This window comes from Alexandromys fortis, unplaced genomic scaffold (assembly GCF_014885135.2).
Source record: "Alexandromys fortis isolate MF-2015 unplaced genomic scaffold, M_Fortis_MF-2015_v1.1 scaffold_7, whole genome shotgun sequence".
In the NCBI taxonomy this organism is placed as follows: domain Eukaryota; kingdom Metazoa; phylum Chordata; class Mammalia; order Rodentia; family Cricetidae; genus Alexandromys; species Alexandromys fortis.
The window spans coordinates 10,922,199-10,946,353 of NW_026067920.1; the positions used below are offsets into that span (position 1 = coordinate 10,922,199).

Genomic DNA, 24,155 nt, shown 5'->3' on the forward strand with positions numbered 1-24,155 from the left:
ATTTGCTCAAAAAATAACTTCAAAAAAGCCAAATGTATCTTCGATAGAGAACCCATGCCCTGCCCCCAGCCACTGTGTGCGCACACATGCATGCATGTGTGAGTGTGTGTGTGTGTGTATACTAAGCATGCACTGACTTCCTGTTATAAACGAAACGTAGAGATCACTGCAATGCCCAGAGCTCAGAACGACTCAGCCCTTGGGTTCAGGGAGAATCAGAGATAGACAGGAGGTGGGCATGTGGAAGGATCTATGGAGGGAAAAGTGTAGGGCTGCTCTAGCTGAACCAGGGGCTACAGAAATTCCCACCATCCCTCTCCTGCAACTGCTGTCCCTCTGATCCAGGACAATGACTAAATCACCAAGCATTCACTATCCTGAAATGTGAAGCCCACTTTACAGATGGAAACAGACGCATGGGGCAGCTGAACTAATGAAGAGATGGCCTGGTGTTCCTGAGCAGAATGGTCCACAAGGTAGCTCACACCCACTGGAACTCTTAGGGCCTGCTTAGACACCAGGCACACTTGCATATGGTGCACACATATACATGAAAATTAAAAATATATATATATACAAGAAAGGAAAGGAAAAAATAAAGGCTAACTCAATACAGCATCAGAGTTAAGACCCACCATCTACTAGGAAAGCTGGGCCTCCTGTTTCCTTCAGACTGCATTCCAACCCCAACTAAACACAAAATCAGCAATTTAATTTTGGAAAGGAATGTTTTCTTTAGCTTCCACAGATAAAGTACCAAACTATGCTACATTCACACTCCTACACCCTCGGTCCCTGGAGACCACTCAACATGCTGGGGTTTCCTCCCTAATTCTTGAGACTGCTCATCAAGCCAGGCCAGAACTCAGTATTGTCAATGCATCTGTGCTCATGATCAGTTTAGTGTCCACTGCCTGAGCTGAAGCTGTAGGTGTCTTTCTGCTCTTACAGTTAATCAGCCTGAGTTCTGTTCCTGGCTTAGGCTCCTCGGTTCCCCACTATCATTGGGAGGCCTCCCTGGATCGTAAAGGCACAGGCAGCTTCTGCACATGGCTATTGCCCAGCCGTGTCTCCAGGCTGTCCTAAGTGGCTCACTCGAGGCTACTGAATCAACTCAACATCCAAATAGTGAGAGAAGTGGAGGCAGCCATGGGTCCTCACCAAGAAACCCTGGGAGCAACGGCCCTCCTAGGAAGGGGGGAGGAAGAAAAGGAGAGGAAGAGGAGGAGGAGGAGGAGGAGGAGGAGGAGGAGGAGGAGGAGGAGGAGGAAGAGGAAGAAGAGGAAGAAGAAGAAGAAGAAGAAGAAGAAGAAGAAGAAGAAGAAGAACAACAACAACAACAACAACAACAACAACAACAACAACAACAACAAGGAGAAAAGACTGCTCATTGGCAGCCTGCTGGCTGGGCCTCTGAAAACTACACAGGAGTGAGCAGAGTCAGGCTCAAAGGCTTTAATTGTGGGACTCAAGCAGAGTAACACTGTGGGGATGCAATACTAGGATACGGGTCAGTGTGGCCAGGGAAGAGGAGGACAGGCTGCAGATGGGCATGGAGATGTTCTGGCCCATGAGGAATTCCACCCTGACTGGTATTAGCTGTAGAATGCTCCTCACACTTGAAGACCGCCATGGGCAGAGGCAGACGGAAGCGGAAACGAGACTCAGGGCAATGCCCCCCCCCTTGCTCTCTGGCTTCTTTTCCTCTTCTAACCCTCCTGTTCCATTCCATCCCTCTTCTCCTTTGTTCCCCGGGTGAAAGGGTAAAATATTGCTGGAGTGGCCATCATGATCCTTCCCGTATCTCTGAAAGGGTAGAATGCCATTGCTGGGGTACCAAGCACGACCCTTTCTGTCTGTCCATATCCCTGAAAAGAGTAGGATCTCATTGCTGGGGTAGCCAGCATGGGCCCTGCGCAACCCTTATGGCACAGAGCTTCTTTGTGGGGTTTCACTGAAGAAATATGTGTGTACTTTAACTCCCTACTTCATTTCCTGCAGTAATCATTCTGATTAGTCATGGCTTTGTGACTTCAGGTGAATCGCTCGATTTCTCTGTGCCTCGTTTTCCTTCTGTGTAAGGCAGTGACCTAGAAAGAGGCACTGGGTGGCAGCCTCAGAGTCAACACCATGAGGGTATGCTGCACATCAGCCCTGGAGGACAACCCAAACTCGTGGAAGATGTCACTTCTGTGTCCCCTCCCCTCCAGGGCCCTGAGCAAGGTGAGCAGAGTACTCCAGAGCATCTAAAGAAAAAGCCCACACTGGGAACTACACTGATGAATTGCTTCTTAAGATGCATCTATGAAGCCACAGATTAAGCGGCTGAAGAGATGGCTCAGGGATTCATGCAACTGCTAATGTTGCAGAAGATCAGGGCTCAGTTCCCAGCTCCTATGTGGCAGCACACAACTGTCCGTTAACTCCAGTGTCAGGGGCTCCAACACCCTTTTCTGGCTTCTGGGGGGCACTACACACACATTGTATACATACACACATGCAATACACATGTACATACACATAATCCTTTAAAAGGAGCAAGGATTCACTTTGTAATTTATCAAACAGCTCTTTAAGTCAGTGACCCGATTCTAATCATCCCACCCCCCCACTCCAGTGGCTTTCTAGCCAAGATGACCTGTGACCTTTATAGATACACATTTTGGTCAAACAGTTTTCTCCTGGGTGGCAAAAATCATAGGAACAAAATGACTGGACAGTCATTGTGCCCTGAGCACTTCAAAGTACTGTGTCCTGTGAGGCTAGCAACTGCCCCCAAGGAATCCCAGATTCTCTCTGCTCACTCTGTGAGGTCATGAGAGATACAGACCACATCTGGCTTCCCAGGGGCAGGGCCAGAATAACCCAGTGGCTCTTAGGATAAATGTTTAGGAGCCCTGACTGTATCACCTGACCCTTCCTCCTTTGAGTTCCAGACATTTCTTCTTGACTTGCCAAGTCAGCTGACAGCCGAGCTACAGCATGTGCAATAAACGGACCCAGGAGTTTCCCAACGCGCAGCCCGGCTGATAGATGGGAGCAGCTGTGCAGAAGCATGTATACTGCCGGCAGGACTGGCACTGATGGGGTATCAGGGTTCAATGTCTGGGCATGAGAGAGCCTATCACCAAGTCAGCTGGCCCGAAACCAAGGCTGTGCCAGAGTACAAGGTGAGTACAAGGTGAGTGCTGGCAGCTCTGATCATGACCTAAAGGCACCCTGCTTTCTTAGGGTCTGGTGGGGGCTCAGGTAAAAGAAGATCAATCTTCCACCATTAAAGATGCTAAACCCGGACACGGTGTCACCTTGCTAGTCACGCATGCACAAGTCAGAATTTGTTTTTTCCATGTATACATCTGTAAAGAGAGCGCCACTGACCTCTTGTTAGAACCAGCTTGGCTTTGACTTCTATACTAGGGTCCTGCCTCTGTACTAATTAATTATTTCTTGGCTTGTACTGAATTATTTTCTATCACGGAGCAAGCAAGGAGTAAAAAATTACTCTGTGCGAGTGTCTTATAAAGTATCACCTCTACTCGACTGCATGAATTTATTGTTGGGAGGATGAAATACCTTTTCTCTTTTTTAAAAAAAAAATGCCAGGCTGTGGTGGCACTCAGAAGGCAGAGGCAGGCGGGTCTCTGTGAGTTCGAGGCCAGCCTGGTCTACAAGAGCTAGTTCCAGGACAGGTTCCAGGACACAGAGAAACACTGTCTCGAAAAACCAAAAAAATAAAAAGAAGAAGAAAGCAAACTTTTGTATTGTAGAAGGCAGTGTCCAATTTCTCACCACAGGCAGAATCCCAGAAATAATTTGCTACACCATGATGCTCATTTTCTGAAACTCCAAACACAAACCAAGCTTCTAAATGGGAAGGTGTGAAAGCCAGGGGCAGGGGACACCAACAGGTGTCAGCAACAGGACACCGGCAGCCAACGGTTTTCACTGGAGACAACCAGGCAGGCTGGACAATCTTGGACAAATATAAATCAGCAAGGAAAGGAACGGAGGTGAAGGCAGGAAGAGTCCCACACCAGCATACCTGGCCAGCAGGAAGCCACCACCCGGAATCTAAGGCGCCTGACTTTTCCTGGGCAAGGCACCAAAATGTGGCAGTAAAGGAGGGCTGTGAATCCCAGGGGTCCGTGATGGCAGGTCCAAAATGGGACTGGGTGCCCCCCCCCCCAGCTGCATATCCAAAACACATCCCTCAACCCACAAATGCTGGCCGCAGAGTTGCAGCACCCATCCTGATACCTTGTGACCCAGCTTTCTGAAGACATTTTAAACAGGAAATAGATTCAGGCCAAAAAAAAAAAAAACACCTCAGAGCCTCAGGAGAGGCACCTGGGCAGACCAGCCACAGAGCTGGTCAAAAGAGCTAAACATACACTTCAAAACAGACCTTCCACCTCAGGCCACTCTGAATGTTTCCCTCAAAGAAACAGGTATGACAGACTCCTCTGGATAGCAAGCAGATAAAGGCATTCCTAGACCAGTCCTGCTGGATATGTCAAGGGACTTCAGATCCTCTCCCCCATTCCACTACACAATCCCGCAGCTCTGGCCAGCATCATCTCCCCCTCCAGAAGTGAGCTGGCAAGTCTCGGAGAACACAAGGCTGGATTTGAGGCACCTGGAGCCTCGCAAAAGCCACAAGCGGAAGGGCGCAGGCACACACTCGGTGCTTACCTTCCCTCTACCCGCTCAACAGCTTGTCCACGACAGAGAGCCAGGCCAGTTCTGGGAAAGAATGCCTTCAGCAGCATCCCGGGGACCGCCTCCTTCCCGGGCACCTCGCCTCCCACTCCAGAGAGTACAGAAAGTAAAAATCTCCTTGGCTGCGGGGGACTTTGATTTTGTCCAAGAGGGGCCAAGCAATGTAAACACGAGGGCGGAGTTTACTGCAATCAGGTTGAGTGAAATTTGAACTCTACAGGCTGAAGGGCGGGGCCAGAAGCCCTCACTCTGCTCAGCGGCCAGCTCCGGTACATTTTACAAACAAGTTATTCTTCTCTTTGCTCTCTTTAAAGGATCCAGATAGAAAACCTCTGCGGGACATCCCCCTTGCTGGCACTGCTTGCCCTCGGTGCTCGTGTGGCAGAAAATAATGCCAGCATTTACTGTGGCACAGCGTACCTTTGTGGTTTCTATAGGAGATCCTTTTCCATTCCAGGCCGCATTATATTCAACTTAGGTGGGCTTCAGCCAATGCCCTCCCACTCTGGCTGAAGTCAGTCACGGCACAACCACGTGCCTCTGTTCTAAACAGAAAATAGAGACACCACAACTAACAAGGGGAGCCCTTCCAAATCTACAAGGTTCCCCTTCTCAATGAGAGCCCTTACAAATGTCTTCAACCATTCAGCAAGGAAGGGAGACATGCCTGGGCTCTGAGTACAGGCAGAGGGCAAGATTTATCATCAATAAATCACCAGAGACTTCAACAGAAGCACACACAGCTTACAAGATCTCAAGATAAACTCGGCTCACCCTTGGGAGAAAGGATCTCCTCCACGATAGGACATAATGCAGTTCTTGTGCAAGAAGCTCTGTTAAATGTGGAATTCAGGAGAGGGTATTGGGTAACACATCTTCCCAGCAAGGGAAGCAACATCATTGTTCCCATTCTGCAAGCAAGGGCACTGCAATAAAGGCCAGGACTTACTAACCCCAGCCTGCTTTCCCTTCAAAGAATCCACATCAAAAGGAAAAAAAGATGTTTGAATAACCTAGCTCGGGGACTAAAACGAATGCCTATGTCCCTTTAGAGCATTTGTGGCCTCCCTGAGTCAGAGCTAACTATGTTCAGCTACTGCTGGGCCAAGTCTTCTGTGGCACAAGAACCTTGAACATAAATCTTCAGGTCCCAAACCCGTAAAGAAAAAACAAGAGTTAGGACACCAATAACAAAGAGAATCAAAAAAAAAAATCGTTTATACCAGCAGGGGACTTTTTTCTCATGGTGAGACTGAGATGATTTAGGGCTCGGGTTCACCCTCTTTCTGTCGTGTCAGAGGGTGCTGATGTCAACAATATAAATGAACTGCTCCAAGTCTTCACCCACCAGCGTCCACTTGGCCTCTAGTCCTGCTTGTCCGCTGCTGTGGCCACCAGGCAGGTGTGCCCCAGTGCTCTCGGTTTCCATACACTCCCCACTGGTGGGTTTTGATTACATGCGCCTGCTCAGGCTGTTAGCATTAGCTTCTCATGAAACAACATGGCCCATTGACGTTTTGCTGAAGTCTGGCCAGAAGGCAGCTCTGCAGCCCAGAGGGCTTTGAAATGCACCAGACCTTTGACCGCGGGAAGCTGCAATGCTATGCATGAAATCATAGATCCAAGGAAGAAAAGGCTGGAAAGGGCTTCTCAAGTATCTCTGAAAGTGGGTGAGCGAGTGCGCAGGAGACCTGCAGGAGGTTTAGTGTGAGTCCTGTCTGGGACTCCAGAAAGGGAGTAGGCACTTCAAAAAGATAATAAAAGATGTGAAAATTGGAAGAAATAAAAAGTAAGTGATCATATTAGAGGGGTAATAATATCCTAACGGCAACACATACAAAAGAATGCTCATAGCAACATTATCCATAACTGAATAGGAGCCGTGACAACCCAAATGTATAGGAACTGATGACTTCAATGTGACCTACCATGGAACATCAGCCATGAGGAGGAATGAAGCACACAGAGATGCACCCTGAAAACTTGGGACAGAGGAATGAATGGTTCCATTGATGTGAAATGCCAAGAATAGGGCACTCCGGAGAAAGAACTAATGGTTTTCAGGAACCAGAGAGAGCAGAATCAGAAATGATTGTTAATGTGTAAGGCTCCATTTGGGGGTGATAGGACTGTTCTAGACCTAGATGACAAAGAAGCATCTTCTGGAGAAAGTTCTCACCCTTCCAAGTCGAACTACCAAGTCCCAGCATTTTGATCCCTTTGGCCCCTATTCTTCGGCTGCCCTCTCCAACTGGTCTTCTCGAGACTGTCTCTCCTGAGTTAGCCTCCCTGCATCCCATATCCCTGAGCCTCAAGATCCCACTGCAATGCCCTTCCACTCACTGGTCAAACCCAAGTCTCCCTGGAGCTCTCCTAGGCAGCCCTACACCCAAGTCCGTGCCTCTCCACAACTGCCCCAATTCAGGACTCATCCATCCAACTTCAAGGTGCCCTGCTTTCCAGCCAAGGTCACCTGGTCTTTCCTGGTCCTGACCAGTCCTATGCCCATATCCATGATCAGCTTTGGCCTAAGCTCACCTATCACAGGTAACTGTGATAAAATCATGGCTTCTCCTCCTGGGGTGTTCATTTGATTGGGTCCCTGGCTTGGACTCTCTAGACTTCAGCTTGATCATAATGTTACTGATGACATAATCTTGACTTATTACCAAAGTGAAGCTCCTCCAACATGGTGGCCAACATCTCCTTCCCACACGCCTGGGAGGGTCCAGATGGCTCCCCCTCTTCTCTATGTACACCACCATGTACAGTTTTATATACATCAGATTCTTCCCTCAGGATGGTGGAGATAGAGCCAATGCAGATTTAATTCCAGCCCCACATTCAGACCAAGGGTAGCATGAACCCCTGGGACTTCTTTCCCTCACTCATTCAGACCCGGGGGCACTGCGGTTTCGATGGTATACACACTGGTGTATGCACCCCTAAGGTCACAGGTGGTCCTCCCTTGAGGGTTTACAACACTGGCACACGATGCTGACTCTCAACACCCTCACTGTCACTGGCAATGCCTCTAAGCCTTCCTGGCTCCGAGGCTCCCACCCACTTGTCAGCCGCTTCCAACAGAAAACATTTCCTTCCTCCGTGGGTCAAGAAAGGCGCTCATTCCCGGTGCTCTATTCCATGCCAACTACCTGACCTCAAGTCCCCTGTCCTGAACATACGTGTGCATGCTCGAGTGCATGCACCTTCTCTCTCTCTCTCTCTCTCTCTCTCTCTCTCTCTCTCTCTCTCCCTCCCACCCACCCACCCTCTCTCTCTCTCTCTCTCTCTCGCTCGCTCTTCTATTTCCCGCCTCTACCCATGTGCTGTCTGTCCAGTGCACATCAAAGGCTGGAGCATCACACAGCCATCTGACCAGGCCTGCTCTAGCACACACCAATGAGCTATCTGACCCTTTGGGGTGTTGTCAGAATGAAATGTGCTACTCACTCCAAACACTGAGTTCTGAGAGCAACTCAGTAGCCATTACAGTAGCCTTCTGCATGGGCCATGAGTATCCGCTCCAGCTTTGTCTCTAACACCAAGCACTGAAATACTATAAGGGAGAGAAACACACTGTGTCCAAAGCCCAAACAAACCTGCCTCATGAGCACACAGACTTGTGGGCTTTCCTTTATCAGCTCCCCAGACACTGACCTCTCCGCCTTTGCTCCGCGGATGGCCCGGTCCTGGGATGTGTAGGCAGAGTGACAGAAGCTTTTATGTACAACAGCGAATGAACCCAGTGCTGAGAGGATGGTTTCCTCACAGCCCCTGTTCTCACTCAGAGCAGCCATCGCTGGGCGGCTCCTCTTCCTCATACTCCCTTCATCACACAAGAGCCCAGCAGTATTATAAAAGTGGTGGTACCTGCTCCTAGTCCACAGGCAGTGTGGATATGACACCACCAACGGTGACTAAAAGTTTAGCCACTGGGCCTAATGTCACAGAGAGTAGCAGGTTCCAGGTAAAACGTCAGCTCAGTGGCAAAAGTGAACATTACCAAGTTTTCATACTCTGGTTTTCTAAGAATGTTACCACCATCAATTCCTCATTTTTTCAGTTTTCCATAACGAAGTTTCAAAGAACATAATGTCACCTGTCACCCAGGCTCATTTTCACTCTTGTGGAAATAACTTCCTGTAGATCAGTGTCTAGCCCATCTGGGACATGCCAAACGATGGGAGGGACAAGCAAAAGAGAATTTCCAAGGCTTCCTCCCATGTCTAAAGGACCTGCTTTCCGCTGCTGGGACCTGCAACTTCCTCTGGCTTTTGGTCTACCCCTCAGGGGCCTTCATCACTGAAGCCGTAGCTTCTAATCTCAGCCTTGGTACCTGCCTGGCTCTATCACCACTCACTCTCTTCTGACTTAGACATCAGTCAGATCTTTCTAACTTGTTCCGCTCATCCTTGGTTCACACAGCAAAAGGGTCCCCACTTGTTTCCTGCCCTGACTAAGGCCTCCATGCTAGGTCTCATTGGAGGTGGAGGAGACTCTACCAGGACATCAGTGTAGAGAAGCCATATCTCATATCTGAAGGGGGCTCAGAACTCTGCTTTATCTAAGGAGTACTGAGGAGCACTCTCCACATAGCACAGCCCCCGAGGGAGAGAGGAACACCATGTAGAAATAGACCTTTTATCTACAAAAGTAGCCAAAGCTCTTCCCAGTCACAGTGTAAACCAAGGAGGTCTAAGGGTTCCTGGATGTTTACTCCTTTTACATAACACCACATGCTGTCATTATACCAGCTGATACTCTGATTCTCCTAGTAGCTTTCTGGTATATAAAAACAAAACGAAACAAAACACAACCTAGTTCAAGTACAGAACACATTCCCTGCCTTGACCTCTCCTTCTGTTCTCATGTCCCGCCCTTCACAAGATCCACAAGAATGAAATTACTTTTATTCTGTCCTGGGACCTACAGGGGAAAGGCAAGACTGTTTAAATGTTGCCGTGTGTATTTGATTTCAAAGGTCTTGTATATGAAAACTTAAAAACAATTTCAACTAGGAGTGATCTGATGTGGGAGGTCCTTCTGTATATGTGTTGCTTTTATTGGTTAATGAATAAAGCTGTTTTGGCCATTGGCTGAGCAAAGTAAAGTCAGGCAGGAAATCCGATCAGAAACAGAGCCAGAGTAAGTGGATTCAGAGTTGCCATATGTGGCTGCCGAAGGAGGCAGATGCCGCCTAGCTGCCCAAGAAGCAAGAGGTAATAAACCATGAGCCTCGCGGTAAAATATAAATAATAGAAATGGCTTAATTTAAGATGTAAGACTGGCTAGTAATACGCCTGAGATATCAGCCAGACAGTGTTGTGATTAATACACAGAAATTAATAATTTCTGTGAGATTATTTGGATCTGGGCAGTCAGGAATGAGCAAACAATTTCCACTTACAGCGATCAGAAAAAGGCACACCGGATGGTCGTTTCCAACTGCTGAAGGCTGAGCTAGAAATAGGACTTCAAATAAAAATTTCCACAAAAACCTAATATGAAGACTATAAGGAAATAAAGGTAGGAGCAGAGACTAGGGAGGGTTTTGGTAGGAGGGGGGATCCAAAAATACCAACACGGAATCCAGAAGCTACATAAAGTCAGAAGGTACTGACCCTGAAAATGTAACTGTTCCAAATCAGCGCTCCGCCATAATCATCAGGTGACACGCTTAGAAAGCGAACACACATGTAGGCAGATTCTCCCAGTCCAGAGCTGCAGGACACAGGGGGACGGAGGTGCCACTCTGACTAGGCAAGACCAGGTGAGGGACACATGACTACACAGAGGACTTAATGAAGACTGCTCCAGCTGAACTTTGTTTTTCTTCTACAAGTCCTTCCCTTTAAAATGCACCCACACACGAACTTTCCCTCCTGTTCCTCCTCAATTTGTAGCATTTCTGAGAGAGAGAGAGCGCGCAGGACACAGCGCCATGGGTTGACTGCAGGCCTGTCTTGGTATTTGTAAGCCTCCAAGAGAAGAGAGGGCTGCGCGAGTCTTCCTTCATTTTTCAGTCAAACGTGAGAGAGGGAAGTAGCCCGTGCGCGGGTGGGAGAGCACAGCGAGCGGATACACAAGAGGAAGGAGCACCCGCTTTGCACTGGACACAGCTTGCTCTCTCTACTGTTTTACATCCCAGTAAGCTAGTATTATAGTCGGATTCTTTCCTGGACTTGGCAGGAATGAGAAACGCAACCTCAGACTTTGTAGAAATAAAGTTTTAAATCCCACCTCTTCTTGGCATTGAGAGGTAGGGTGTTCCCAGGGAGGCCAGAGCAGAGAGCCAGGCAGGTGTGACTGAACATCCCTGTGAAGCCATCTGTAGCCCCTGGCAGGAAACAATGGGAGAACCGTTTACAGCACCAGGGTTTCCTGCACACACTTCACACAGAAGGTGAAGCCGCAAGCCTCCTGGGGTGAGAGAGGAGCTGTGTGGAGGCAGCCACGCCCAGGCTCACATCTCAGCACAAACAGCAACAGAGCAAGAACTAAGCTAGGAGGCCGCAGGTGAGACTGGAGTGCAAAGCTCCCCAGCTCAGGGCATGGAATACAGGGCGAAGGCCGATAACTGTGTGTGTGCTCAGAGGGTGAGGTCACAGGAGAAAGTCGGAGGCCCTGAGCGTCGATGTGATGAGGACAGGGAAGTGGCACGGGAGGGACCGCCCGTGGTTGCTGGACTCCACAAAGACAGCGACTGCACCGGCACAGACAAACCAGCCGGCTTCATCACTTGCCAAACACACACGGCACCTATGTCTATGTCCTCCTGGGAGGGAGACCTGCAGGCTGGAGACTGAGAACTGAGGACAAAGGTCAAGTCCACTCAAATCTCAGTGCCACCATTCACAATCCCAGGGTGACACTTAGCTCCTGGGGCCATCACTGGAACACTCACAAGGTCGGTTCATACAACACTACAGGATGATGTAGATTTTGAGACAGTTTCTCTAGTACCACTCAGGAATACAATATATTATGTATATATTACATAGTAATATATTATATATTATATAATAGAATGATAATATATTATATATATTATATAATAGAATGATAATAATATCCTTGATAGGATGGCAGGCCTGGCCCTTGTCCTTTGGCAGTCTCAACAGCACACTTCCTTCCAACAGGTCACATCCATTTTCAAAAGTCAATAGTCCATGACTGGATTGTGGCTCTGAACACAGAGCAGACGCTTCTCAAGGCTCCGAGAGCAGTTGAGAGCCATTGCCCTCTGACTTGTCACACTGCACCATGTGTCTAAAATCCCACTCAGGTGTTAGACCACAGGGTCAATGAAAGGAGGCCTCGCGGGCTTGGGGGACAGAGGTGCAGAGTCTTGATTCGCAGACAAGAGGAGAAAGAGAAGCTCTTCATCCATATGGGCCATTATCCCTTAAGAGTGTATAAGGTTACCATGAGGTGCTTGTCAGTAGGCAAGACTCAGAAAGGGCGGAGCTTATATTAAGAAAGCTGTCGGTGGTGGCGCACGCCTTTAATCCCAGCACTCAGGAGGCAGAGGCAGGCGGATCTCTGTGAGTTCGAGACCAGCCTGGTCTACAAGAGCTAGTTCCAGGACAGGCTCCAAAACCACAGAGAAATCCTGTCTCGAAAAACCAAAAGAAAAAAAGAAAAAGGAAAAAAGAAAGCTGTCAACATAAAAAAAAAAAGTCACTTGTGTTAAGCATAAACAGAAAGAGAATACTTTGAAGGCAGACTTTTCACACATGATTCTGATTCAAACACAGAAAAATGTGAAGCACTAATAGGCATGAGGTTCCTGTCATGGTCTGGGCTAGGATATGAACTGTCCCTACTGGCTTACGTTTGACACAATTCACATTCATCTCCCTGTCTTGAAGGCTGGGGAGCCTATGGGTAGTGAGACTAGATGGACAGGAGTAGCTCACCATAGGCAAGTCTTTGAAGGCTCTACCTGCCCTGGTTCCCATCTGTAATTTTTGCTTCTTGTCAGATGCCATGGAACAGCCTCATGCAAACCGCGATCACCAATCTTCCTGCCATGAGGGGCTGAAATGAAATCTCTCTGCAAGTGTGAGATAAAGTAAGCCTCAAGGACTTTAAGCTGCCTCTGCTAGGTATTTTATCACAAGGATAAAAAAAGTTAACGGACCATTAGCCTGATAGGAAAGTTCTTCTGCCGGGTCATCGGCCCTATTCCACTTCAGGCTGGCGCCGTCCTTGTTTCAAACCATCACAGCAGAAGATGGCTGCCCCGCAATGCACACATAGTTCTCATTTGCTTCTCAACACCTATGCGTGCCTCAACCTCTTTGTAGAGTTACATTAGCTATTGTTAGCTATAGCACACACCCCATCACAGTGATATTTCGAGCAGGTGTTATGACCTGGCAAATCTCGCCACTGATGGCAAATCTATGCAACAGAAAGAAGATCAAGAGAAAGTCTCCTATCAGTCAACCATTCACGGAGTAGCTTCTGTAGCCAAGACAGGAGAAGAAGAAACGTGTCTCTAGATGCTAGCCAAGAGTATCCCATCCTACTGAAATTAGGAACTGCCCAGGAGGGACCCCATAACTCCAAGGAGTTAACAAAAGCATAACCACGGTGTGGCAGACAGGCAAGCTCCAGTGGGTCCCTCCTTCCAGCAGCTGTCCAAACTTGCTTTGCTTTTCCCAATCTTAATACCTTAAATCCCCCATCCAAATGTCTGCAACTTGACATAGCATGTTCATGGTTCTGCGTACGGCATGGCCAGCGCTTCTTGACCCAACTTGTTCTGATCAGTGGCCTGTATAAGGAGACTGATGAAATATTCTGAGATGTGGATACGGCCATTTTAGGACTGAAGGTTACTGTGATGAGAGCGGAGAATCTGAATCCCCTTTGGCCTGTCTGCTCCATAGCCACAGAGGGAGCTCTCGCACAATAGTTGTTTGGGAAGCCAGGTCTGAGCACCCAGAATAGAAGGCACCCCCTTGAAGTGGCAGAGTCCAGACCTGGATATGTCCTCACACTTCTCACCCCTAGACTGGTAAGTGGTGTGATCAGAAAGCTAGGTCCCTGTAGGGAACCAAGGGCTTGGAAGTGGCCCGGCAATTCTTAAGTGCAACCCAGCCATTCCTGAGTCTTCCTTTCCCCTCATCCTTGTTTGACCTGTGGTGACCTTATCCATGCACTTCTGAGGGCCTGAAGCCCCCATGCTCCAGGCCTAGAGTTGTGCCAATCCAGGCCTGGCTCTCTGTTCTCGACTAGGGAGTTCTATACACCCCTCCTCTACCTGCCCTGCCCTCTGGACTGTAATGCCTGTGGGGCATCCTCTGGATCACCCTATGTTTCCAAGCCCGTGGTTCTTCCAGTCTCACTGCCAAGTAAAAGGGAGACACGCCACAGTGTTGTGACACCAGATCAGGCCCAAGCCTTGTCCTAAAGTTGCCACCAGCACCTACTGGCGGGACTTCACACCCTGTCCCCACCTGATGGAGTAACCACTCTCTTTGTTTTTTACTAATCTTTGGCACTCCAAATTCCAACCCACGGCACACCCTCCAGGACTACTGATGGATATGATATTCAGTCAGCCCATCGTGTCTGCAGGTTCTGAAACCAGGGACTCCACAAATCAGAGATCAAAAAAATACTTTTAAAAACTGAATCTGCTTTGAACATAAAGATTTTTTTTGTGTGTGCCCCTTGCTCCAAAGAATGAGGGATAACAATGGCTCGCACAGGGTTCATATTATGGTAGGCACTGTAAGAAACCCTAGTATGGTTAAACATATGGAAGGATTGTGTAGATAATATGCAAATATTATCTCACTTCAAAGAAGGGGACTTGTGAATCCATGTATTCAAGCGACTCAGGCAGCCCTGGAGTCACTTCCTGCCAATACTGAAGGAGGATTGTCCATATGATGTACACTGATGTGAAGGTACAGACCATAATAGTTCCTCACAGAGCCCGGGGAGGCTATGTTTAGGATCACCTAGGTATTTCACAGATGTGGAGCTAGAACACAATCACAGCTTATCTGAGCAAACACACATATCCCCCAGAAGGGATTATGGTCAGTGGTGCTGACGTCATGGGAACGTAAGTGTGAGGTGCGATGGCTTTACTGAGAGCCACATGCACAGCGATGGGGGGTTTGAAGTCCAACAATGGAAGAGGAAAAGCAAGTCAGACCACTCACGTAAGAAAAGAGTGGATGAGAAGAGCAAGAGACAGAACTCTAGGAACAGTGGCCCCCACAGTACACCACCCATGCTGGGACAAGGTGGGACTGTAAACCTTCCAATATGAGGCCATCGATGGAGAAATATTTGTGTGTGTGTGTGTGTGTGTGTGTGGTACGTGATGCAGCCTGTCTACTGTCTGCAGGCTGGGTACATACAAGTGCAGAGGTCATGAGCTGCTCCGAGACTTTTTCTTAGCCCATCACAGCCAAGCTGATTTTGCCTCTCTCATCCAGGTAAGAAATCCCCATTTGCTTCTGGATGATGAGAATACAATCCATCCAGTGATGTCCAACGCCACACAAGTGACACACAGAAAGGCAGACAGTGCTCGGTCCCACATAACCTTGAACATAACACAACTCACTTAGGGTACCAATCATCGCCAGCAGTAAAATCCAGGAGGTTCCCAGGGCCCTTGAAGCTGCTATCTTCTCACTTTTCCTGGGAACCATTGTTCCCTTTATCTCTAAGAGGGGCTCATAGCTTCTTATAAAGATGAAATAACACAGCCAGGCTTACTAAAGGCTTCCATACCCATACCAAGAGTTTCTTGGCACTATGCCACACCAGAACATTTTTCCCTGTCCTAAGTGATAGTGAGGACCCTTGAGAGGCCAATGGCCCTACAGCTCACTAGCATAGCAGACCACTGTCCACCCATGAGGACAGAAATAACTAACAGCACTATACCGGAGATGGGGCACCCTGGAACAGATTCAGGGTCTGGCTCTTTTCTTAGTATGGAAAGTGGGGCATCAGGCTCAGACATAAAAGAAAGAGCTTTGCTAACATGAGCCCTGATGAAGGCAGCTGTAGAGGGCTCACTGCAGGGCAACGGGAGCTTCTAGAGATAAATGCAGCTTAAGCCAGTATTTCAGCTCTTTTTTTTTTTTTTTTTTTTTAGGACCAGTAGAAACTAGAGGCAGGGGTAGGGGTAAAAGGGAGCATTGTAATACCCAATTTTTCAGCTAAAAGAAAATGTTTCAAAGGCTGCCAAGTTTCCCTTTGCTCCTCAAAGCTCCGACAGCTGTCAGGACTAATGCCGCTTGAGGCTTGGTCCCTGGCAAGAGCAGCTGAGATTTCGCTTTCTGCCCGCCAAGGTGGTGGCTTTGTCCAGGAACCCAAGCCAGGGAGTGCAGACCCCTGACAAGAGCCAGGCACTGCCTGGAGTTAGACAGAGACCAGACTCACTGCCTGAGAGGTGCTGAGGAGGACTGGAGCACTGAGGGAAAGGACTCACTTTCCAGCTACAGGAATGGATCTTTCTATTCTGTGCTGGCCTTGGTCTTGGGTACAACAATGGAGAGACAGAGGACACACTGGGTGACAGTGATGGGATCAGATGCCCTATGGTGACCTGTCTAATGCAACTGAACATGGGAAAGCAAGGAGAGAAACTGCTCACAGATGCATGCTCGGGCAGGTGAGCTAAGTAGAAAGCCAAGGCTATGAAAGTGCTGGGGCTAGCCCCAGTATGAACCTCTTACGTGCTATTTTAAAATGAAGCCTAAAGCATAGCAATATCAAGAGCTTTATCTACAGGTGGTAACACTAGTAATATTTTCTTCAATGATAATCAGCATTTTTGAAAAAATACAAATGTATAAATACAAATTGATACCAAGAGAAAAATGCAACCCCTTCTGATCCTTTCTCCTGTTCCTGTCCCCTAACTCAATTTCTTAAACTTAACTTTAGCATTGGTATCTTAGCATTTACCACTGATAACAGAGGTCCTCGACCTTAAAGCATTGCTTCCAGTGGACCCCAGACCAAGAGAATCTGTGATATGTGAGGCAGGATAATTTTCATTAGAGCATGTGCCATTCTTCAAGGGCCTGAGCTAACTGTAGCCTGGTGCTACTCAAAAACAATGTGGTCAACTACTAACTGTGTGCATACTTACTTATATACAACTACTGTGTGTGTATGCTTACTTCTACACAACAACTGTGTGTGCATACTTACTTATATACAACTACTGTGTGTGCATGCTTACTTATATACAACTACTGTGTGTGCATACTTATATACAACTACTATGTGTGCATACTTACTTATATACAACTACTGTGTGTGCATGCTTACTTATATACAACTACTGTGTGTGCATGCTTACTTATATACAACTACTGTGTGTGCATACTTACTCTTAGGCAACTACTGTGTGTGCAGTGTGCACGCTTACTTCTACACAACAACTGTGTGTGCATACTTACTTATATACAACAACTGTGTGTGCATGCTTACTTCTACACAACAACTGTGTGCATATTTAGTCCAGCTCCTTGCCTACTCAAGCCCAGAACCAACCAACTCAGAGGACTTCAATCATATCCTTCCAGGCAGACTATCCACCTGTGAAGCCCCAGAACTTCTAACCACACAACCTACACTACAAGCATTTCCCCTGATCATGCTGCCTTACTTGGGAGACACTGAGAGAAAGATTACCCCAAGGGGAGCTGTCAGAATAGACAGGTAAAGATTAAATCGTTTCTCTGATAATTCATTGAACAAACACATCAAATATCTATGATAGTTTGAATGCCTGTGGTCCTCCAAAATCCCGTATGTTGAATGCCATCATCCAGAGAATGGCATTAGCAGGTGATTAAACCTCGAAGGGACCCTTGTGATGGGACTAGTGCCCTTATCAAAGAGACTACAGGAAGCTCTCTTACCATCTTCCTGCCATGAAGACACAGCAAGAGAGCAGTGCTATACAACCAGACCTAAGCAAAATACCACCTTGTAGGCATGCTGATCCCCATTTCCAGCCCCCAGGGCTGCCTATGACACAAAGCTCTGATATTCTGTTACCACATCTGACAGACTGAAACAGTAGCAAGATGCTCCCAGCAGCCATCTAACAGCTTTCTGGGGGTCTCTGACTGTTGCCTCTGGCTCTACCAGCCAAGAAGGAGGGGTCTGGTAGAGGAAGCAGTCTCTATCTTTAAAGGCTGTATCCTCTCCCCCGCTTTTTCCTCTTTTTCTACCTCTACCTCCCTGATGCCAGGTCAGGAGCTCTGCCACACCCTTCTTCTAATGATGCATTTGTCACAGCCAAAAGTGATGCAGACAAGGTGATCTTGGACTGAAATCTCTGATACCACAAGCCCTTCATCCTTTAAACTGAGCCTTTAAACACTGACTCTCGGGGCACCCTGACCGTCAGAGTCCTCCATCTACATGTACGTAACTTGACTTCCATCATATAAAGAACGACATTTCCACGACTCCAGCAAGACTTCTTGACCACATCCGCCTGGTCTTTGGTGGCCGGTATGTACAGCAACCTACATCACTGCTTGGCTCCCTGGTCTAATCTAGCCAGTGGTTTGCCTGGCCACCACCCCCACTCCCTTCCAGTACTGATGGTATTCCATCCCATTCTCCAAAGCGTCCCTTACTCTTACTGCAGAAGCTACCCCATCACTCTTCTCCAGTGGAAGGCAGCAGAAGCGTGGCTGATGGGGAAAAGCTGTGCCGCACACTATCAGACATCAACAGGACAAACCCTCGGGGCGAGGCTGACAATCGTGTACAAATACACTTAGCAGGGAACTCTCAACAATTCCTATGTACAGCACGGGTCTTTGAGACACAGTGCAAAGTTTTCTGAACGTGCTCAGCTGTAATTGCTTTCTGTGCCGGCACCTGAAGGATTAGGCTTCTGGATGATTCACGCTGTGAGGACACGTAGAGAAAGGTTCACCGTGTCCACACCTGCCTGCTCACATCCAGATTTCACCTGTTTTGATGCCCAGAGCGCCCACCCTTTACCTCGGGCACAACTTTTAGTCCAGATGGCTTTGACACCCCAGGAATTCCTTCTGATGAAATTTCACCCTCTGCCGCACAGAAAGCCATGTGAGCTCCCCAGCACAAGCAGGGGGAAAGAGAATTGGTGTCTCTCACACTGGCCATCTGCCCAGGTCTGGAAGCCCAGTGACCGAGAAGCCTGTGATGCTGGTGTGGGTCATTCCAGACATTAGTATTTGGTCCCTGACATCAGGATGTACCTAACTTGACAAAAATTACTCCAATTTTCTTTCTCCCAGCAGGTCTGATTCTCAGTCAAGTAGTTTAAACATATAAAAGACTAAGTCAGAGAGATGTCCCAGTTGGTCGTTGGTGGCCCCTCCACATAGCCACTTACTGGCTACTACAATACACGGCTCTATGGTTCTAATCTAACCAATGGTTTGCCTGGTCAACATCTCCTGTGCCCTCCCAGGCCCAGGACTAGGGCTTTGATTAGTGTCACCAAGACTGACAACCAGAGTTTGACCCCCAGAATGCATGTAACAGAAAGAAAAAACAAATCCTGCAAGCTTCCCCCACACATGACATGCAAGGAACTTAAACATAGCATGCAAGTGCATAAGCACACACACACACACACACACACACACACACACACACACACACAATGTGGCATGCTCATGACCTCCCTGCAATACATAATAAACAAATAAAACGCACTGTTTTTAAAGTTAACAGCAAAACATGAACAAAGAAAGAAACTTGGATGCCCACTTCTCAGCAATCAACCCCAGTGGCTTCTCTTAGTAACCCCAGGAGATGACTGTCCCTTTATTCTTTATCTGCTTTAGGAGTCACAGGGAGTCACAGTGTACATTCTGTGGGTGGGCAGGAGACTGTGCTGAGTAGTTGGGCATCCACCTACAGCCTGAATAACAAGCAAATCTGAACAGTGCCAGAAGATTTGAGTCTGGGGCTATACAGCAAACAGAAGTCACCCCGGACTGCTACGTGGCATTCCCCAGCACACGTGGGAAAAATGGATAGAAGGCACTAGGCCCCAGCATTACACATTCCCAACTCCAGTCAGGAGGCTTCCAACCAACCCTCGACATGCTACAGCCTCATAAAGGCCCTGATCTAAATTCACCAGTCTGACCCTTGTGAGTGCCTTCAAATCCCACAGTGTCAGACACGTATAGCCTCTGAACTGTGGGGTTCAGGGTGACGGTCACACTGTAAACAACAGCAGCAGGGCTTTGCTGAGGTAGCTGTGGACATGCTCTCTCACCCCAGCCGCACGCACCTTCGCCATCGGCACTCATGTTCTCGTAGGAGTCCCACCGAATCAGCGGGTCTGCTGTGTTGTAGTCCACGATCACCCCCTGGTCACTGTAGAGATGCTCGGATCCTGTGGGGGCACAACAGGTGTGTTAGCCTCAGCAGAGCCCAGGGCTTCAAAACGTCATGGGAAATTTTAACACGTGAGTCTTTGGTTTAATGGTTCTTTCCTGCCTAAATCCGTACAATGAGCCTGGTAAAAGAGTGATAACTTCCTAAGCAATTAAAAATGGAGTTGGGACTGGAGAGATGGCTCAGTGGTTAAGAGCACTGACTGCTCTTCCAGAGGTCCTGAGTTCAATTCCCAGCAACCACGTGGTGGCTCACAACCATCTGTAATGGGGTCTGGTGCCCTCTTCTGGCCAGCAAGCATACAGACAGACAGAACACTGTATACATAACAAATAAATAAATCTTTTTAAAAAATGGAGTTAAAAGTTACCATGTAGCTAGGCATGGTAACATCTTCTGATAATCAATCTCAGCCTTGGGGAGGCTGAGGTCAGATGATCAGGACGTCAGCCTAGACTAAAAAGTGTTTTGTGTTCCAAAATAATAAGAAGGAAGAAAAGTTATAATTGAAATGGTCATAGGTGGGAGGCCTGCTGACAGATAGGAACATTTCACTACAGTAGTCAGGATAATTCTCTCTTATTAAATGTATTTTCTGAAACACACAGTCATTCAGTGTACTGTACTGGGAATCCCTTTTTCAAACACCTCTTCCGAGGGGAGAAGCAATCATTTGGTACAACTTCACAGGTGAGCGGTGAACCGTCAGGGACACCAGCAAGTACCCTAGCCTGCAAGGGCTCCCTAATGAAGTCACCACGGGAAAAGCAAACTTCCTTTCGGTCTTTTCCAAATGAGAGCTAATGTCTCAGAGTCGCCTCCCGCTTATTATCCAATATGTTATTTTAAGAAAACCATTTAAGACCAAGCTTAGCAGTAGGGCACGTGCCTAGACTACAAAAGGCTCTCAGCAACACCACCATGTATAATAAAAATTCCCAAGTATGTGCCAAGATGGGGGGGTGTTACTAGAAGCTTAGGGTGCTCGGAACTGTCCCCAGCCTGAGTTAGAGTTTGGCTGTGTCCTGTCAGCAACCTACCTTGAATCTTCTCAGGTGTGGCTGAAAAGACCAATTCAATCTTGCCGTAGTCAGGAAAGCGGTCATCTGAAAAATGAACACATCACTCTGTAGACACCCGAGTCTTCCAGCCAGCCCAGCCAGGGCTGCACACACAGAGCGTCAACCTCTCCCTGGTTTTTCTGAGTTGTTTGCCCACACATCAACTCCGTTTCGCTTACACCGACAGTCTCTCTGCCAGGAGGTGGGAGGGAAGACAGGGAAAGACACCGCTTCTGACACCCCCCCCCCCCAGGGCTTCATCCACACACCTTTACAGGCACTGTCCAGCTCCTCCTTCCCAAAGAGTAGTCCATAGCCCTGCACAGCTCCAGTGTGAAACTGCAGACGGAAAATGACATCGCGGGTGGCCGAGCGGAACTTCTTATGATAGCACTTCACCTGGTCAAAGAGAGGACGAGAAAACAAGGCATGGTGGAGGGGCAGCGCTCACTGCTTAGCACAGGAGTGTGGAGGTTGTAGCCCTGGGATAGGAGCTCACACTGGAAAGTCACATCTTAAGATGCCATGGGGGCAGACAGTTATCAGCACATCACTGACCGTCCCCCTATGCCCTCTGTGTTATCTCGACAGAAGGAAAATCCCAAAAGACCACAGACCTTTGTCCTGCCATGGGCCACTCCCTTCAGACAGAGAGCTGTGCTAGAAGACATCTGTGGTCTCTAGTCTCGATTTCAACCGCTGACAGCGTGGACACTTCCTTTTCATCTAAAATCTCCGTTCCCACTGAATGCCTCTTGGTGCTCATGCCATGGAAACACTGGTTATCGCTGTAGTCTTGTTTGTTGAGTATAGGCTAGAACATGGGGGTGGGGTGGGGGCAGGGGGAGTCACAGACAGAGACCCAGACAGACAGACAACCACTGGTTTGGTTTTCTCTGCCAGGTGTCCAGGGGTCTTGAAGGTGGTGTTTTAAAGGAAGCGCTAGAATGACATCTGTGATTCGAACAAAGGCTGAGGCTTCGCCACCTCAGGTGCAGCTCAAGCCACCCTGGATAACTATGTTGACAAGCAGGGTGCAGACACGAGAGACAGACTGTGGCAGGAGTGTGTGCCTGGTGTGCCCCGTCCCATCTTGCTACCAAAGGCCTCCCATCATCGGGCCATAATGAGGGAGAGGTATGATATGAAAAGAACCTCACGCGGGTGGCAAAGGAAGAGCCGCAAGCCAGCGGCGCCTTGCCAGGGTCTCCATGGGTCCCAGGCTGATTGAGCTGCTCTCAGCTCTAAGACCACAGTGCCCAGGGTGACACACCATGCCCTGGGAGAATGTGGTAGGTAGGCCTGCCTACACGGTGTAGCTACTTTCCGTCAGAGACTCTTCGTGGGGAAGGATTGCTGGAAAACACCACACTTCGCAAAGCTAAATGGAAAGCAGGCACAAATCGTCAACACCCATCACCCCAGCAAGAAAATGTGCAGGTGAGGGGCTGGAGAGATGGCTCAGAGGTTAAGAGCATTGTCTGCTCTTCCAAAGGTCCTGAGTTCAATTCCCAGCAACCACACGTGGTGGCTCACAACCATCTGTAACGAGGTCTGGTGCCCTCTTCTGGCCTGCAGGCATATACACAGACAGAATATTGTATACATAATAAATANCTGTAGCTTTGGAGCCTGTCATGAACCAGCTTTTGTAGACCAGGCTGTCCTTGAACTCACAGAGATTCACCTGCCTCTGCCTCTTGAATGCAAGGATTAAAGGCGTGTGCCACCACTGCCTCGCTACCATGAAAATATTTTTAATACTTAAAAATATATTACTTGGGCTGGAGAGATGGCTCAGAGGTTAAGAGCATTGCCTGCTCTTCCAAAGGTCCTGAGTTCAATTCCCAGCAACCACGTGGTGGCTTACAACCATCTGTAATGAGGTCTGGTGCCCTCTTCTGGCCTGCAGGCATACACACAGACAGAACATTGTATACATAATAAATAAATAATAAATAAATATTTAAAAAAAAAGAAAACAGAAAGCCAAGAAGCCTAGGCAGGAAGGCTGGGAGCCACAGCCCTTGGGCAGACCTACAACTTGTTTACATTGTGCTATCTACCAGGAAACAGTCTGAAGAAGCAACAAAAACGCATAAACAAGCCTGCAAGGATGCTCCTTGTGGCCAGACCAGCACAGGTTCTCCAAAGCCCAGGCAAGGACCCCAGCTCCACTCTGCTGGGCTTCAGGCAAGGACCCCACCTCTGCTGAGCTTCAGGCAAGGACCCCATCATCTCCAGTTTTGTGGTGCAGTCCATCTACAGCTATCTACTGAGAATCAGCAATGACGACCAAGAGCCCTGCTTGCTTCCCAACATCCAATGGCATGCTGGCCCCAAGTCTCCTACTCCCTGTGCCAGAGTCCTTGACTCTTCAGCAGGACTCAAACCCAAGATGGTCCTTGGAATCAAAGACATCCTTCCAGAATGTTCTTCTGGGCCCTCAGGTCTCAACAATGATTTACCCTTCAGTCCTTCTAGCCAGGGCTGACTCCACATCACCTCCACCCCTGTCCTATTCTCCACTGGCTGCCTTTGAGGATGAGAAGTAACCAGGGTCAGGGTGGGGATGGGAGAGGAAAAGCGAAGCCCCTTATGAGGCAGTCTTGCTCTCAAATTGTATGCACATTTAGGAGAACAGAGATTTGCAGAGCAAGGTCTCAGAAGTCAGGGCAGGCAGGGGACACAGACCTAGCTGGGCCCACTCAGGCACATACATTAGAGTGAGTGAGGACCTGCTGGGAGGAAGTGGCCTGTGGACCTAACCGGGTAAATACAGGGGCATCCGGAGATCCCAGTCCCAGAAACAGGGAGACCTAATGCAGCCATAGTTGTTTTTGTTCACAGTGGCCCCCTCCCCAGTTCTTCCTTCTTCCCCAGAGCCTAAGTGTCCTGAGTGCACCTTCTTCTCTGGCCATCAGCTACACACAAACACTTTGACTCACAACCCAGGCATCC

At 48.4% G+C, this 24,155-nt stretch overlaps 1 protein-coding gene across 6 annotated transcripts in view; it reads right to left on the reverse strand.

Annotated features, from left to right (window-relative positions):
- The window catches only part of Tns3 (tensin 3), a 238,813-nt gene that overhangs the window by 76,755 nt on the left and 137,903 nt on the right, over positions 1-24,155 (reverse strand). For 5 of the 6 annotated variants that reach the window (XM_050140797.1, XM_050140795.1, XM_050140800.1 and 2 more), the window contains 3 exons: positions 21,464-21,593; positions 21,174-21,239; positions 20,012-20,131 (listed from right to left, as the gene is read on the reverse strand). In XM_050140797.1, the coding sequence (XP_049996754.1) occupies positions 20,012-20,131; positions 21,174-21,239; positions 21,464-21,593 (316 nt within the window). The remainder of the gene's footprint in view (positions 1-20,011; positions 20,132-21,173; positions 21,240-21,463; positions 21,594-24,155) is intronic. The other variant, XM_050140796.1, reaches the window with a different exon arrangement.